Genomic DNA, 17,824 nt, shown 5'->3' with positions numbered 1-17,824 from the left:
AATAATGGCAATATCAGTAATTACATTATTTTGTCATAGTCATTATGGCTTTATTTAGATTGCTCATATTTTGTAAAGTACTGTGTGTCGTTGTAACTCAGGCGTAATAAGCCACCGATGAGTTGATTTATGTATTTGCATTTGCAGATACGCTAATGTAACAAACCTCAGCTCAGGGGGTGAAAAAGACACAGTGAGGTGTAATCGGACCCCAGCATCAACCACAGTGCTGAACAGCACCAGATATTCCCTACCTGTATATGTTTGCTAGCTGAACAGAAGGTGTTTGCGCAGCTATGCTAATGCTGTGAGGGAACGAGCATGGCCTGTCACAGAGAATCAGCCAGCTCACTGTGCATGTTTCATAGGTTAGAGAATATCTGCTCTGTGGGCTGGGGGCCGTGTCAGGGAGGGAGATGGGAGCTGACAGCAGGACTCCAGTCCAGGTGAGCTTTGCCAGACCAGGCTGCAGGACACAGATACTTTATCACAGACCAAGCAGTCTTACTCATACTCATTAATTTACATCCATGCGAATTTGTAAGCACAGAAGCAGGTACACACACTGCATTGCACGCAGATATATGCACACTGAGAGTTGAACTTACTTGAAAGCACAGTTAAAGGCTGAAATTTGCATTCACTCAAATTCATGCACAGGCATTTGCAAGTATAGCCATTTGCACATGCATGCAGCACACTACATATATGTTGTGTTTGCTGCTGCTTTTGCTCATACAGATTCTAATGTGGATCTGGAAACACTGATGTTAGTTTTTATGAGGCAAGGCCAGTGCACTAAGCCCTCTGTGATCATGGAATGGGTGTGTATTGTGTCTGTGATTGTCACTCAGATATTTTGCCAAAACCTAGCTTTCATGGTAGTCTGTTTTCTCTGTTTTACTGAGGATTGCACTATGGCCATATCACTTGGTCATGCTCACATTCATTCTATGTGCATTCTGTTCAGTGTAAGCAGCTGTGGTTTGAAGCCAAGTTATGAATTGTTATTTTTCAGCAGTACAGAGCAGTAGAAAAAGGCCTTGAACAGCAGAATGTACCGTTTATCCTTAAATTTCAACTTGTATCGTCTTGATAAATTGTAGCCATGTACATGAAGAATATGTGCTGTAGAACACATTCATTACTTTTCCAAGGTGTTCATTGACTAAATGAATTCATTAATAAGTTTAACCCTCTTCTCTCTGATGTTATGTCTTAGAAAATTATTTCTTGGCTAATAATGACTTTAAGAATTCCACATTTTTTTGAGATGTTCCTATCTCAGTGCTACAGCTTGCACCAGTCCTACCCCATAGTTTTTTGTTGTTGTTTTTTTATTGACTGCATTTTTCACAGCTTTTTGCTCCCAATGCAGCTGCAACCAAGATAGGGTCAACGAAAACTCACAAACAGCATAGCTTGTGACCCTCTGTTTATCTGTACAGCCTGTAGATGTGTGATTAGACTGTGAACATATGATATTCAGAAATGTAAAGACAGCAATGCTCCCAAGATGTCTGTCATTCTGTTTTTCACTCTTCTCTTTCCTACGTTCTCTCCCATACACACTCACACACATTGATATCTTGCATGGCATACATTCTGCTCTCCACTTTGAGAGCGGTGCAAGGACTCAGGGGAAGCATCTTTCCAGTAAGAGCTCAGGACACGTGGGTTGTACCATCCCACAAAAGACCAGTCATGTATGTTCTCACTAAGGTCACAGCACATGATGTCTTCATCCCCCATTTCCCTGAGCAACATCCAATTTTAATTGGTGTCATTCAAATTTGATGAATGCATTGTCACTTAAGTGCAAAAAATGAAACATCATCATGGCTGTGGCAAAGTAACATCTTCTAATCTTGTGCACACATTAGTTTTTTCTTTGGAAACTGAGACATTTTGGTGTCTGTTTTTAGATCAAAAATATTGCTAAGTTCACAACCAGTCAGTTATTTTTTGTCATGACAATATAACTTATAGTTATAACTTAGAACTGCTAATTTGAGGTTACAAGGCCCACAATTTTGTACTGGAGGAAATGGATAATTGTAGAAGTGGGAGTCAATTATAGGAGAAAACATGCCCCCTACAGAATACAGGCCACACTACATCAACTAAATCCTTTCCATGATTTCATGCAGGATTTGGGGAGCACTGTGATGAGTCACAGGAGACATAAGTAAGCAGTGGGGCCCTAAGCAACACCCCCAATTCCAATCCACCACCAGTCATCTGCCTAGGGTTTCAAGGCCCCCAGTCATTTAATATCCCTGAATGAAAATGAATGACTAGGCTTAATAAAGCACAATAAAATACAATTTCAGAATGATAAATAATGCAGATTTTTTTTTCAAAAAAGCATTGCTGCTTTTAAATTAGTTACAATTTGGTGAGTGTAGATATAGTGATTTTTTTGTCAGACCAGTCTTGGATGCAATCTGTGGAGCCCATCACTGAACAATTCACTTCCTTCCATAAAACATCTACCATTTTGTGTGAAATCCACTATAAATGTTCTCTACTTACAGCAAGCTACTTTATTTTGATGTCAGTTTCAATTCCTGATATTCAGAAACATGTTGAGGTTCAGGACAACCACCTGCATTAACTGTTCTTCACTCCAACATGTCCTCTAATATCTTATTGTTTAGCTTAGAGTGGGTTGTACCAGACCCAAACCTTGCCATAGCTTTTTTTTTCCCACGCTTGTCGTTCAGATGGCACCACTAAGTGTCTGGGCTTCACTTGCTCTCTGCTAAGACAGTTAGATGAGGCCAGAGGGCTCACTGCAGCTCACTGCCTCATCTTGGCCGTATTGGCTTCATCCAGAAAGCCAGGACAAGAGGATTTAATACAGAGCTGCAATACTCTTCTCCAGAGGGGATTACTAGAGCAGTGCTGTGGGAAATGGACCCCCAGCACAACTACAGCCAGGGCTGCCCTGCTTGCACACACTCACAGAGCACAAATACATGTGCAAACACACAGTGTATACACACACACACGCACACAGAAGAGCATGGTATTTTTACTGTCTTTCACATTCACCCGTGATCTCTTTCACACACATCAACACACAAACAGTAACACTCTACAATGAGGTTATTCTTATGTTTCATATAGAGTACATGCTCCTCATTCACTGTTGTGTCAATTCATGCATTCTCCAGTTATCTGTTCCACTGTCTCATTTTTCAAACCATCGCACACAATCATAACCACTTTACACTCAGTGATCAGGAAAATATAAAGTCCTGTGTAGTCAAATGCAGTGCATACCATCACTGTGTAGTGATTGCTACATATAATGTACCTCAGTTCCATGGGAATTTTGAGGCCATGTTTATTAGTGGTGTTTATTTACTTTTATCGTACTGAGAAATGTCTTTGCAGTTCCTCCATGCACTCACACATATATACATACATACATATAGGCGCAGTATATATAGAGGTATCATTCTGATTATGTCATTGATGCAGAGTAAATGGTAAATATCTGGTGCTTACCAGCATTCGTCATCAGCAACAGCGAGCATGCTGAGGCTAATTAACTGAAAGACTTTCCCTTTCAGTTAATTAACTCCTTATGCAGCTGCCTGACATGACTATCCTAGACAGAAAGTTTTCCATCTGCAGTTTCTGCTGTAAGTGGTTTGCATTGTCAAATTGCATTTGACTTCTTTGACTAAATTTTGTACGGTAACCAGACCAACTCCTACACTCTTGTTGACATCAAATTGCCCAAGATGTCTTGGTTTTTCACACTGCTTCCTAGTATATGTATTAAACATCAACAAAACTGTGACATCCTAGAGACAAGATTGTAGTCAGTCCATGGCTGATGAACAACATGATGGAGTTCATGTCCCATTTCACTGTGCTGTATAAGGAAACTCTTGTTGTGTATTTGGCTGCAGGCTAGAGAAATGTGAATACAAAACCCACAAATACCAACATTTTATAGATGTGCATTATCTAAAAAGGTAAACCATAAGTAAAGGACAATAGAGAGAAATATATTTGTATGAATGTACTGCGTACATCTATAAAATGCAATATATTGTATGTATGTTTGCATTTATGTGGACATGGGTTAAGTGACTTTGGCGTATTTGGGTATAAAGTATACAGTATAGAATATGGCCTGTTTTCACCAGACCCTGGTGGTCCCCACACTTTCCTATACTGCCTTGCTCTCATGAATAAAATACTGGCATGCATTCATACAAATATAGTACATTCACGTACATTTGTGTGCACGCAAACACACACACACACCATGTGCAGAAACAGGTTCTCACATACACACATCTCACTTGAGTAGTCAGAGCTCCCTCAGCTCCTTAAAAAGTCTTAAAATGTCTTCATATAAAATCAAGAAAATTAACTTCATGAATTGTCTTTGAAAGTGAAACATACAGCATTTACTGCCACTAGATATTGCGCTACAGCAGCAGCATCTCAGACCAAAATAAATGCATGTATTATTCACTTAGTAAGGTCTGCAAAAAAAAGAAAGAAAGCAGCATCTGAAGACACACTGCTATGGAAACTCAAATCAAACCGGTGGTGGGCAGTGCCTGGTTTCCCCCAGACATGATGCTTGTCATTCTTGCCAAAGAGTTCAATCTTTGTTTCACCAGACCAGAGAATTTTGTTTCTCGTGGTCTGAGAGTCCTTCAGGTGCCTTTTGGCAAACCCTAGGTTGGCTTTCATATGCGTTTTACTGAGGAGTGGCTTCTGTCACTCTACCATACAGGCCTGATTGGTGGAGTGATGCAGAAATGGTTGTCCTTCTTGAAGGTTCTCCCCTCTCCACAGAGCAACGCTAGAGCTCTATCAGAGTGACCACTGGGTTCTTGGTCACCTCCCTGACTAAGGCCCATCTACCCCGATCACTCAGTTTAGCTGGGCGGACAGCTATATATAGAGTGCTGGTGGTTCCAAACTTCTTCCACTTGCGGATTATGGAGGCGAGTGGACTCAACTCAAGTTGTAGAAACCTCTGAAGGATGATCAATGGAAACAGGATGCACCCGTGCTCAATTCTGAGTGTCATGGCAAAGGGTGTGAATACTTATGTACATGTTGTCAGGGTTAGACAGACTGGGTTGGACCCACAGAGACCAGAGACAAGTAGGCGTGCGGGGAGGTTTATTCAGTCCAAAGTCAGTACACAAAAAGGCAGTCAACACAGGCACAGGTACAAAAACACTAGGCTGAGGGGTAGTCGAAAAAGGCAGGAGTCAAAAACACGAGGAAGACAAACTAGACTGAAGGTGTATACACGAGGAGAAATTGCCATAAAGCTACTCATATGGAGGCAGACGATCTGACAACAGGGGCTAATGAGACACAGGTGAAAACAATAGACAACCAAACGAAAATAAAAACACCAACAGGAAATGAAGGAATCCTAAAAAATAAAACAGGAAGTCAAACAGTGAGAGACCTGACACATGTTACATTTTTGTTTTTCATTTTTAGTAAATTTGCAAAAAAACCAAGCAAGCTTGTTTCACCTTTTCATTATGAGGTTTTTTGTGTAGAATTTTGAGGGAAAACACAACAAAATGTGGAAAAAGCGAAGAGGTGTGAATACTTTCCGGATGCACTGTACATGCAGCCAGCCTGGTGTTATTATGGATTCCATTGCTTTTCTGGCAAGTTTATCCTCTAGTTTGAGTCAATCACAGAGACAGTATTACATGCAACTCTGGTTGTGTCTGTGTTTTTCTTTGAGTTGGTTTGTGAAACAGCCATCAGTGGTACAGATGCAGCAGAATGTGAGCTTTAGTTTTAGCATAGAACAGACCCATAGAACACACGTGGCAGAAGAGTGACGCCTTTCTTCCACTATATCTTTATATAACTTGTTACATTTTGGAGGTGGTTGGTGCCAGCAGAAAACTCAGCAAAGTCTAAATTACAACAAAAGCCTTTACATTTGGGACCATGGGAGTGAAAGCCATGAAATCTGAAAAGTACTACTGGTACACAGAAGAAAGTGGGGCAAGTGGCTACGCTAATACCCATGTTGTTTCATCATGGCTCATCAGAAACTTTTTGACTCCCTCGCAACTTCTTCACAGTTGGCACTGAACAGTTTTTCTGTGGGTTCTTTAACATCCTGCTCTTGAGGTCATGTTAAGATTTAAACAAAAATTACAGAGGTGTAATAGTAAGTGGAGAAGTTGATCTAAAGGTGAGATACTTTGTTCAATATACAAAAACATACTTGTCCTTAGTCAAATACATTTTATTGGTAAGATGTTTTATTTTAGTGTAGGCTGGCTTAAGTGTGAAAAATACTTATTAATATTTATGGAAATCATTGCAGTTGGTTGCGTTTTGTGTGGAGAGGGCAGTTAAAACCAAAGAGTATGTCTGTTTCAGAGATTTGAAATGACTGAATACCCCTCTCGAAACTGGTTCTGCTCAGCTAAGATGAAGCCTAAAATTATTGAAGTGACTGTTTGTAATAGAGGGATTGTCTTTCACAGATGGAAAAATCTGTAGTTGTAACAGTTGTATAAGTCCTGGATTTAACATTGATGACTCTTTTCTGCTGTGTCTTGTCGCAGAGATTTGTTTGCTGACGCGGGGCAGAAGGACAGCCAGTGTCCGAGCAGACACGTATTGTCGTCTGTACTCGCTGTCTGTGGACAATTTCAATGAAGTGCTGGAAGAGTATCCCATGATGAGACGAGCCTTTGAGACTGTTGCCCTGGACAGGCTGGACCGTATTGGTAAGAGAGTAAAACTTAAACAACAGTTGCAAAGGGAATTCTTGAATTTTGTTCTTTAAACAAAATACCACCAACTTTTATCAAGACATACTGACCACAGTTGGCGTCAGAAAAAACATTAAAACATTCTAACATGTGCAAATAAAGCTTATTTTTAATCTCATTTTACCCAGTTAGCACATCAGTAACTAGACTTTACTACTGGAGAGGATCACTGTATCTCTGTTTTACTGTCTGCTTTTATTTACTCAGGTGTGTGTATGCACTGACACTAATAGGAATAACACAGATATTTCATACCAGAGTCAAAGCTCTCAGGCAAAGCTTTAGTGCTGTAAGAAATTTTCTCACTGACACTCAATGACTGAAATTACTTTCAAAGTGATCTGCATATAGACATGCAGATAGAGCTCTGGTTTTGAAATCCCTCACTTCTCTTATGCATACAATTGACATTCTCTCCGTATCCATCACTGTTCCTAGGCCCAGTCTGAGCAGATGAAAAATTCACAATGAAAGGCACGCCTGTATCATCACTCAGCCATCACTGCATGCTCTGTTTTATCCTCAGCTATGTTTAGAATAGAAGATAGAGAAATTGCTTTAGGGGGTCTCTTTGTAGAAAATGACTGCTTTGAAAAGATGTGGTGGGCTGAGTATTATGGGCAACGTTTCTGTGAGAAACATTTCCCGCGTGTGTCCTTTCTCCTGGGCTTGACTCTCATGCACACCCTTCTTCCCTAATACAATCACTTACACAGCAATGATCCATGAATGAATTACTGACTTGATGGACTTGCATAGTTTTACTGGAGGTGTGCAAGTGGTAAAGGGTCAGGTGTGCCAGGGTCAAGCCAAATGTAGATACAATACCTCAATGCAACACCTCCATCTCCAATTTACCACCAGACATAACAGAAAATGGAGAGATTGATCTTGGCCTAATTGCATATACAATATCATCTGATTTCACAGCCTTTTGTTAGCACCAAATTGAAAATGGCACTCATGTGAATTAACCCTGTCATTGCTAGTGTGACCATTCAACAGTGACTAATGGACTGTGCAGTCAAAGTTGCACACATTTGTCTTGGGTGACATTGACATTGGGTCAACAGTTAGTCTGTCTGTCTTAGTTATGCAACTGCAACTTGTCTATTTGAACTTGTGCACAACTCACAGGGACTTCTGAGTACATGTGTTCCCAGGGTGGAAAGTGATGGAACACAAAGAACAAGGAGCAAGCATTTGTGAAAATAAAAACCTGTGAAAAAGACATTTTTTTCTGCTAATACTTTTTTGTTGTGAGATGGCTTATCCCACTGACTTGCAGCACTTGAACAATTTAGAACAAGTTCCCAAGTTTAGCCAAGTTCAGCCAACAGGTAACAGGAAAAAAAATATGATGCCAAAGAGATAGTTGTTGGCCCGTTGACCTATTATCTCACTACAGCTCACACTCTATCCCAAGCCGAACCTTCACCCAGTAGTACAATGTTTGCTCTATCACAGTAAGAGTTGTCAGACCTACACCACCTACACATTAGGCTGTCATTCATCCACGCTTCTGTCTCTGGGCAGTTATCGCCCTTCTGTCTTCCTTTTATTCTATGTTCTTTTATGGTTTGACTTCATCTCCTTGTCTCATTCTTAAATTTCTTGTCCTCCATTTTTCCACTTTTGTTATTTAAGTATGCATAAATTTCTTTCTCCTTTATTCTTTGCTAGCTTCTTTTATTGGAAAAGGTTGTTGGAAAATAGTGTGGTTACTCAAGCACACCCAACTGTCAATGTTCTAACTACTTACAAGATTTATGCTCATTCTCCTCTTATGTCTTTCTTCTCTCACTTGTCACTCTCTATGTATCTGTTTATGTGTTTGTATGTGTGTGTGCTCTCACAGGCAAGAAAAACTCAATTCTTCAACACAAGGTACAACACGACCTCAGCTCTGGTGTACTCAACTACCAGGAAAATGAGATTATCCAGCAGATTGTGCAGCATGACAGGGACATGGCCCACTGTGCCCACCTCATGCAGAATGTCCCACCCCAGACACCACCCTCACCTACTCCTGTCATCTGGGCCCCCCTCATCCAAGCCCCTCTCCAGGCAGCAGCGGCCACCACCTCAGTAGCCATTGCCCTGACACATCATCCCCATCTTCCACCAACTCTCTTCAGGCCTCCGGTTTCTGTTCTGGGGTCCCTAAAGGATCCTACCAGTCGGCTTAAGAAGTTCCACACATTTGTTCCTCCATCCACAGCACCAGGCTCTACTGGGGACTCTCCTTCTAGCACACCCTCTAAACTGTGCACTGGAGCGGACATGCCATTGCTTGCCTCCTTTCGAGCCCACCACATGATGTCAGGTACAGGGGTAGCCGGGTCTAGCAAACAGACCTCAGGTAGTGAAGAACAGCATGGACCTAGTGGAGCTGGGACTGGGTCTAGTGGAGGAGGGGCCTCTGCTTTCCCCTTTGGACTATTCTCTTCCTCTGGTTCACCCTCATCTAGCATGGCCCAGTTACACCCACAACCACAGCATCAACAGTCCTTTCGTTCCAGCACCCCACCTCTCTCAAACCTCTTTCACCAAGGATCTACAGGTGGAAGCACAGGGTCAGGAATAAGTGGAGGGGCAGTTGGAGCCTGTGGTGGTGCTACAGGATGGTCTTCAGGTGGAGCAGTTGGAGGGTCTGTAGAAGGAGCCACTGGAGGAGATACTGCTTGGGCTGGAGAAGACTTTACAACGGGAATGACAGAAACAACTCCTGGGGGACACTTTGGGCTGGGAGGAGCTACTGGCAGATCAGTATGTGAGATCTCAGGGGAATCAATGGGAGGGATATCTGAAACATCAATGGGTGCTGCTTGTGGCAGGTTAGCAGGTGGGGCATCAGGTTCATCAGTGGGGAGCATTACCTGTGGGCCAATAGGGGATGTAGCCAGAAGATCAATTAGAGGGACTTCGAGAGGATCAGTGGGAAGATCATCTAGGGAATCAGTGGGAGGGGCTTCTGGAGACTCACTGGTAGTGACAACCACTGGAGGATCATTAGGGAGGGCTTCTGCTGGCTCGGTGGCAGTGGTTTCTAGGGGATTGACAGCAGGGGCCTCAGGGGATTCACTTGGAGGGGTTTCTGGTGATTCAATGATACTGAATCCTGGAGGATCACTGGGAAGGGCTTCTGTTGGATCAACAACTAGCCATAATAGCGAAGGTTCAAGTGGACCAGGGGGTGGGGTGATTGGAGGACATGTTGGCAGAGCAACAGCTGGAGCAGTAGGGAGCCATATAGGAGGGTCTATAGCTTGTCCTGTAGGTGGGACTTCTGGTGGAATTACCACTGGACTTATTAGTTCCTCCTGTTGTCAGAGTCCTATATCCACAGGCTCGTCCAGCAATATGCCTGGCCAGCTTCTCCATTGTCAGCCACCTCCCAAGCCTCCTCAGGTGGCTCCTTTGCAGCAGTTTGCTGGGGGAGGCAGGACTACCAGTGGCTTAAACCTCTTTCATTCCCCTCCACAAGGTTCCCCATCCTCTTGTAGAGGACAGCACAGCCAGCAGCCAGCTGAGGGCTCCCCATCTGCCCTTAGTCAGTTTAGCCTGGCAGGCCTCCAGTCTGGATTCCTGCCTCACCAGATGTCCCTGGAGAGGTCTGCCTTGGCTTCCCTGGCACAGTATGGTTCAGCAAACGCCTCCCCATGCCTTACTCCAGTTGCCCCCAGCCCCACTATTCAAAGCCCAGTGGCAGGCAGGACTTTCCACTACAGCGACCCTTCCAGTGCCACAGGATCCCACAATTCTCTGCTCATGCTTCAGTCTTCTCTCCCTTCACAGCTTCCAAGCCAACCACACCCAACAGGGAGAGATTCTCCACTGGGCCGCTTTTCCGAGGACCTAAAGCTTTTATCCAGCTCACACCCATCTCTGCCCCAAGAGGTGGCTCAGGCCTTGGGCCACCATACTACTCGCTCTTCTGTGGAAACCAGATCTTACCCTTCACCCTTTTCCTCACCCACGCTTGTGCCCAAACCCTGTAGCTCAGTGCCAGGGCGCATGACTCCTCCAGTCCAGATGTCTCCAGGGCACCCTCACCAGACTCAGTCCCCTGGGGCCTCGCCGGCCTTGCCTCTACGGAGGGGTTCTGCTGCCTACTCATCAGATCTAGAACCTCAAACTGTCCGCTCTAAACTCCCTTCCAATTTGTGAGGATTGATCACACCCTCCTGTGCTCCTCAAAACTGAAACACACACAAACTATGTTCATGTGTGGCATTCTTTTCTTTCTGTCTTCAGACTTCACTGTGTTCCAACTGTCATTTTACCAGGATCTTAAATTTACTGTGATTTAAAAGAGACTTGACCAGGTAACTCTGAGCTCTAGGATTCTCTGTATTTGTTTTATGCATTGTCCTCTTTTTTTATTCATGCATACTGTATATAGATAGAGATATATTGAAATAAGTTAATCAAGGACTAGGAGGGTGTGAAAAATGATCTCCATTTAAAGGACAGTCATTTTGTTAATCTCTAAAACTATGCCAAATTCATCTGGTGTTGTTTAGGAAGAAAATTCAACAGACTACACAATAATACTCTTTTTCAGCAGGAACCTATGCACTAACACCTGCATGTATAAAGGCTTTTTGTGTGTTTCAGAAAATATCTACATTTTTAGCTAAAACGACATGCTTCGAGGCAGGCTGACTCTTGTAGCATCTCGTTCAGGATCACATATTGTTGATCCTAAAGTGTATCTATTAGATTGTACTTATTTATCCTCTGTATAAACTTTTCAAAACCTTATGAGAGATGGAGAAGAGATTTTAGGAAACCAAAAAAACTTTTCCCTTGGGGTAATAATTCACCTCTTGTCAATCCTTATTTTATACCACTTTGTCCTAATAATACTTTTGAAGCAGGGGGAGAGGGGTTCAGCGAGCTACCCTCCATCTCAATATTGAGACCTGATAGTATGTGAGTGACTGGCTTTTTGCAGAGTCCTCAACCATGTCCTAACAAGCTCACTTTGTCTTCCAAGCCCATGCCGCTATTGCATAGAAAGCATGTGTCGTTTTTCTTCCTGACTGTGTGCAACTGTTAATGTTTGAGTGTTAATAAGAATAAGCATGTGATTCAGTGGAACAGTCAGATGCAAGGCAAGACTTTTCCGTGGATCCGTGATCGGTATGTTTGCCTTTTTTACATAAAAACTAGGACTTCCATTAACCACAGCTTGTTTGTTGCATTGTGTAGCACTCAGACCTTTGAAAATCAAAATTGTCAAATACACAATAGTCCCTAAACTAGACTCTCTCATCCCATCGAGTAAGTACAGTGCATAGAGTGCACATTCTGTAATATCTGAAATCTGTGCTGGGAATGAAAATTTGCCACTTGATATGTGCATTACTTCTTCTGGTGTAGCTGCTATATGGTCAACTTTAACATGTTTTCTCATTGAAGGCCAGTGAGTTTGAGATGTTTATTGTATGTACATCTGTTGTTGCTTACAGTCAGTACTATTGCTGGGTAGATGCACTGAAGGCACAGTGCCCCAGAACAGACTGTTCCATAACTTAAAAGGTCAGTGGTTCAATATCTTTAACAGACATTATCATCAGCAGCCATTTTTCCTGCCAAAGTGTCCTTTTGGAAGACACAGAACCAGTACTGACTAAATTATTGTAAGACTGTGTGGATGACTCAGTAAGTTGCCTAAAACAGCTCAACTCTTTACTACGCATCGTCCATAAAGCATTTCTGTACTGTTGTGCTGCTTCTGTAACTCAGAAATTTCTTACCATTAGAACATGAAAGCATAGGAAAGACTTTACAATGGCAGAGTGAACATGTTTAAATGTACCACATATTATCCAAAAATCTGCAGGTGTTTCTAAATTCATAAAATATACAGTACATTCATGGAGCTAGTGTAGATTTAGCTGTTTTTGCTGTTCAAAATCAAAGATGGGAATACAGAGCTTTACATGGGTCAAGAAACTGAATACACAGTAGAGAAAGGTATCATCAAACCCCCAAAGGAGAGGGACAGTGATATGCTTCTACATGACTATCCATAGCTCATCACCAAAACAGACCCGGGTTCCCCTCAGACAGCTGAGTCCCTAACTCAGTCACAGCACTCAGCCACGGCAGCCTAATTTAACAAGACATGTCTGTAATCCCTTGACCCATGCCGGCTATCACACACAGAGGTGCACAGTGACCATGCTCTCCCCTCATTACAGTTCCCAGATGTCCCCATAATAAGGTATAGCAATACACATGACATGACACACAGCTGCACAGATGCACATTTACAGACATGCACACACCATCCACAGTATTTTATGTGGTTCAAATTATCCTCAACTGAATTTGCTGTAAGCAAATCTGTTACTAATTGATTTTCCAGTAGCTGAGCTGAATATGCTTAGCTCAGCTACAGCCAGTAGTTCTTAGGAATTTATTGGAATTTAATGTTTTGTGTTTACGTTTCTTTTTCCCCCTTTTTTTAAAGACATGAACACATGCACTGGGCTTGGGTAATTAATGTAATATTTTATTTTTTTATTATTATGTTGTCCATTAAAATTATTTTGTTCATTAAAAAAAATCAGTCTTTGATCACAAGCAACTTGCACTATGTAGAAATGGTTTCACTTGTACATCACTGGGTCCATTAATACCATCAGAAGATACTTGGGTATCATTAAATAACAGCATAATGAAAATAAAGGAACTCTCTGTACTGGTACTGTATTATAAGGAACACAACTGAAGATGTGTCAGGCCCCAGTCATACAGACACTCGTCTCTACAGGCGTGGCTGATTCAAAAATACCTTGGAAATGCATGTCGGGCAAAACAGCGTAGTGTACTTGTGCAGTGGGGTTGCTCGAGAATTGGACAAGGCAGACGGGAAGGGAACACAGAAAGAACTCAATTAGTTGGCTTATCATTACAGTATGACTCTTGAATTAAATACCATAGGTGAATCAATAATAGATCAAAACTTGTATTGGACCTTATAATCTCTGCGACACATCAAGTAAACACAACTGTTTCACCTCTGGAATACTCATTGTCTACACACAGTGTGGGCATTTAGACCTTGGTCTTCCTGTACCTGCAAGCCTTGCACTGCACAAAAGCAGAATGCTGTGCCTCGCACATCAGGACAAAATTCCCCTTTTTCCCCTCACAACATAACCTTATGAAGGTGAGGAGTTGGAGAACAGTTTGATGCCAGTCAGCAAGACAAGTAAGTGTAGATGTGAGAAAACATTGATGGACTGACAGAATGATATAGTCAGACTTTGAGCCACGGGGGTAGGCAGGTAGACAGGCCCCCTATGGGGTGCTCAAACTGATGGGGTAATTGTTTCTCGGGGACTTGTATGCTACAAGCCTCTGTCTACATGGTTGTTCCTGAGTGCTAGTGGATGTTTGTCAGTGTGGTATCGATTGGAAGGATATGAGGGAAAGTTATGAGTGTAGCTATGTAGCTTGAAGCTAGTATTTATGTGTTTATGTTACTCTGTTTCCCTTGCTGCCTGGCAAGGTCACTGACTGGGGCTGGACACTACAGGAGGAGGGTGGGACAGGGAGGACCAGCCTTTAACTTACTGTGAGATAGGAAGTGATTAGTTGGCCGAAACTTCGGGTCCATCATCACTATGAACTTTAGGGGAGGATTGGGTACACAATGTGTCAGCTGAATCTGTCACTGTCAGCCAGACAACAGACAAAATCTGCATGATGTCGTTGCAGAATCTCTTGTCTTAAACTTTTTATTTAAGAAACCTGCCATTTTTTATGAAATTCAGAAAAGCAGTTTTTGATTGATGCAGCCTTGAACTTATGTAATGGAAATTAAAATGAGCTTCATAATAATTATCTTAACTCAGAAGATCCTGTAATCCTTCATACCAAGTAAAGACACAAAAATAACTGAAATTGGAGTGACAAGATTTTCACCTGAGAGCAATGTTTAGTCTTCAAGGGGATTTGCTATTTCCATCCTTCCAGACTATTTGCTGCAGCTTCATCTTTAGTGTAACATAGTATAGAGACTGTTTTTTAGAGGAATCAGCTGGGAATTAGATAAGGAGGCTTTAAAACTTTGTGTCTTTTGAAAAAGCGAATAAAGAAAGCCAATTGTGACTCACTTGCTTATGCAGGGAACTATTTTCATTATGTCTCTCTGTGTCACCCATCTAAATATGAGAAGAAAATGGCAGCATGCAACAGAGGAAAATAGCAATGAGGGGCAGCTGAGGGATCACATTAACTGCCAGGATTGCGTCCAAACACTCCAGGCTCCTATAGTCTGCTGAGAAATAAGTTCAGAGGAAATAGCAGGAGAGGACCTGACATGTTTGTGTTTGATCCTCTAAGTTATTATTATTTTATTTTAACATTTTTATTGGTATGAATTGGTTGCTCTTTTTTAACTAAATTTGATCGAAGTCAGGGCTATGTGTGTTCAGAATGGAACCTGGTGCTGTACCTGGCTCTGGCCCTGCTGTTGGCCCTAGGTAGATGTGTCGTGAAGCAGCCAGCTGGTTTATAAGTTGCTTTAGTGCAGCCCCCATCACAGAGATCTGGTGGAGCTCCACATGGCACCTCTGTACCATTTCCAATTCACAGTTGTTTCTTTAACTCAGCATTCCAGATGCACCCTGTTTGGTGCATTTCCAATTTTGCTGCCTAATCTTAGCCTCCCTCTCCTTTTGTGTTGCCCTACTTGCCCATGAATATGGGTTGGTGAATCAGTGATGCAAACTAATGAAATCATTTGCTGTGATTGAGGATTAGATGTAGCAGCGGCAGAATCGAACCTGCAATTTCTCGGGGGAGAAAAAGGCACGTGTGTTTTTCTGAGGCCCTCTTTATTCATTCATGACCGCAAATTCCTCCTACCCTTCCACAAACGCTCAATTTATTTCATACACAAGCACCAGAATCAGGTGTTCCGTATGACAATGTACCTCAGAGTGATTGGATATGATATGAAAATTGCTATATGTGATGGAAGTTCTGTTTATCATAGCGTCTAATACAACTGACCTCTTTTGCTGCTGCTCCAGTGAGATGGAATAACAGGACAGTAATGTTATTTTGACCACAAAGTGAGCTGTTGGGCAATGTAACCTAGATATGGCCCAGTTTAAGGGTACCATGCAACAGCAGGGAGCATATAAAATTCACTCTGTCTGTATCACCTAAAGATCCTTCAGGGTAACAGCACTGTACAGCTAAGTGGCAGAAGTTTCTCTTTTTAGCTGTATATAAAGTCATCAATTCATCCTACTTTACAGCTTGTTCATATTTAAAGTTGGACTTGGTTCTGTAATGTAATGAATATACAAATTAGATGCTTAGATTTGGTTCTGAAAATATATGGTTTCATATGTTTTTCTCCGTTTTGCAGCTGATCAGAAAATCCTGTGTTGAAGCCAAAGGTGAGGCTGCTCTTCACTGGATTAGTGCATGTGCGTGCAGGCATGCGTGTGTGTGGGTGGTTGGGGTGGTGGCGGGGGGATTGCTCTACCGAATGGTCACGTTCATTTGAAGAGATGAAGGTTTGCATAAAAAATCCTGCTTCTCAAAGCCGTCTTTCATTTGCTGAAGTATGTACTATAATTCCATTTAATCTGATGTTGGGAACTAATGTTGACAAGGCACTTATACAGATTTATAAATTTCCATAGAACCTATTTATATTTAAGTATTTATTTTAGACTCTCAGAATAAGTGATGTCATCACCATAAGAGGAAATGATAAGCAATGCTCACCAAACTGTGTGTATGTACAGAGTTCATAACATGTCCATGATTTTTAAGAGAACATGTCATTTGCATTGTATAATCTCTCTACTTTGATGCGGCGCAGGAGTGGGACATTTTTCTTACATGATGCTACCGACCAAGACTTTCTACCTGAAGGCTTAACCTTTTTGTTTGATGAAGGCAGTGACTGGTTCAACACTTCTTATGAGGACATCCAACCTTTTGAGGAGGACAGTATTTTGACCGCTTTGCTATTGATTAACGGATATTTATTTTTTTTCTGCGTTTAACACAGAAACTGTGGGGAAAAAAGCAATAAGAAAATTGTACAGGTATGGTGTGACTGGATGTGCACCTGCAGGACATTGCGCTGACCCACACGACAACCACACCCACAGTAGCCGTGGCTCGTAGTTTGTGTGGCTGTGAAAGGAGGAGACAAAAACTGCATTGTCGATAAGCACACATACTGGCTGAAATAAAACGGTATAGAATAAAATATCAGTAACACCTGCCTGAAGTGTTTTTTTCTCTCTGTGACGTGCAATTTAGAGCATGCAGCATGTGAACATAGTCGCTTAGACGTAGCACAATGCAGTATGCAGAACTCTTTAGGGCATTCTGGCACAGCTTTTGTTTAACTTTTTTCGACTACCTGTGTGTGAAGCTGGGCGCAGGATTTAGCAAATTTGTGAGGTTGCTCATTATTTTTTCCCTTCATCTTGCGAGAGGTGTCAGTAGGAAAACGTCTTTCGCACACACACACACACACGCATTCACTCACAGATGCACACAAAGAGCGGTCAAGAGACAGGTGAATCTCCTCAAAACACTGGAAATGTTGGCAGACTGTAAAAAGGAGGACAGTCAGCGTCTGCCCCTGTGAGCACTCAGCCATCTGCTTCATTAGAATTCCCCCTTGAGGTAACCTTCCCTTCTCCAAGAGGAACTCATTGAAAGTGAAGGGCTTTGTTTTAGATTGTCTATTGTAATTACACATTATTCTCCTCCTCTGATGCCTGCCTGCTGAGAGGAGTGGATAGGAGCTGGCTTGTAGGCTCCAGTGCTGCATCTGAGCATGACAAAAACAGCAAGCAAAATCGTGGCGCAAAGGGTGCATGGCCCCTGCTGCCACGTGAGCCCCCCCCGTATGCTGCTTCTGTGTGGTTTTGTGCAGCGGGCCAGATCAGCGGGGTCATGGTGACATCCTAGCAGCTGAGGTGGCTGTCTCTCTGCTGCCACAGAGGGACAACCAGCACTAA

General features: G+C 42.4%; 1 protein-coding gene across 6 annotated transcripts in view; it reads left to right on the top strand.

Moving 5' to 3' along the window:
• Window positions 1-14,344, top strand: part of hcn4 (hyperpolarization activated cyclic nucleotide-gated potassium channel 4) — a 64,435-nt gene extending 50,091 nt beyond the window's left edge. For all 6 annotated transcript variants that reach the window (XM_046372592.1, XM_046372509.1, XM_046372244.1 and 3 more), the window contains 2 exons: window positions 6,594-6,758; window positions 8,662-14,344. In XM_046372592.1, coding sequence (XP_046228548.1) covers window positions 6,594-6,758; window positions 8,662-10,973 — 2,477 coding nt within the window. In that variant the 3' untranslated portion in view covers window positions 10,974-14,344. The remainder of the gene's footprint in view (window positions 1-6,593; window positions 6,759-8,661) is intronic.
• The last annotated feature ends 3,480 nt before the right edge of the window (window positions 14,345-17,824 follow it).

Source organism: Scatophagus argus, chromosome 1 (genome assembly GCF_020382885.2).
Source record: "Scatophagus argus isolate fScaArg1 chromosome 1, fScaArg1.pri, whole genome shotgun sequence".
Lineage (NCBI taxonomy): Eukaryota > Metazoa > Chordata > Actinopteri > Scatophagidae > Scatophagus > Scatophagus argus.
The sequence above is the reverse complement of the archived record's forward strand: the minus strand, read 5'-3'. Positions and strand labels throughout refer to the sequence as shown.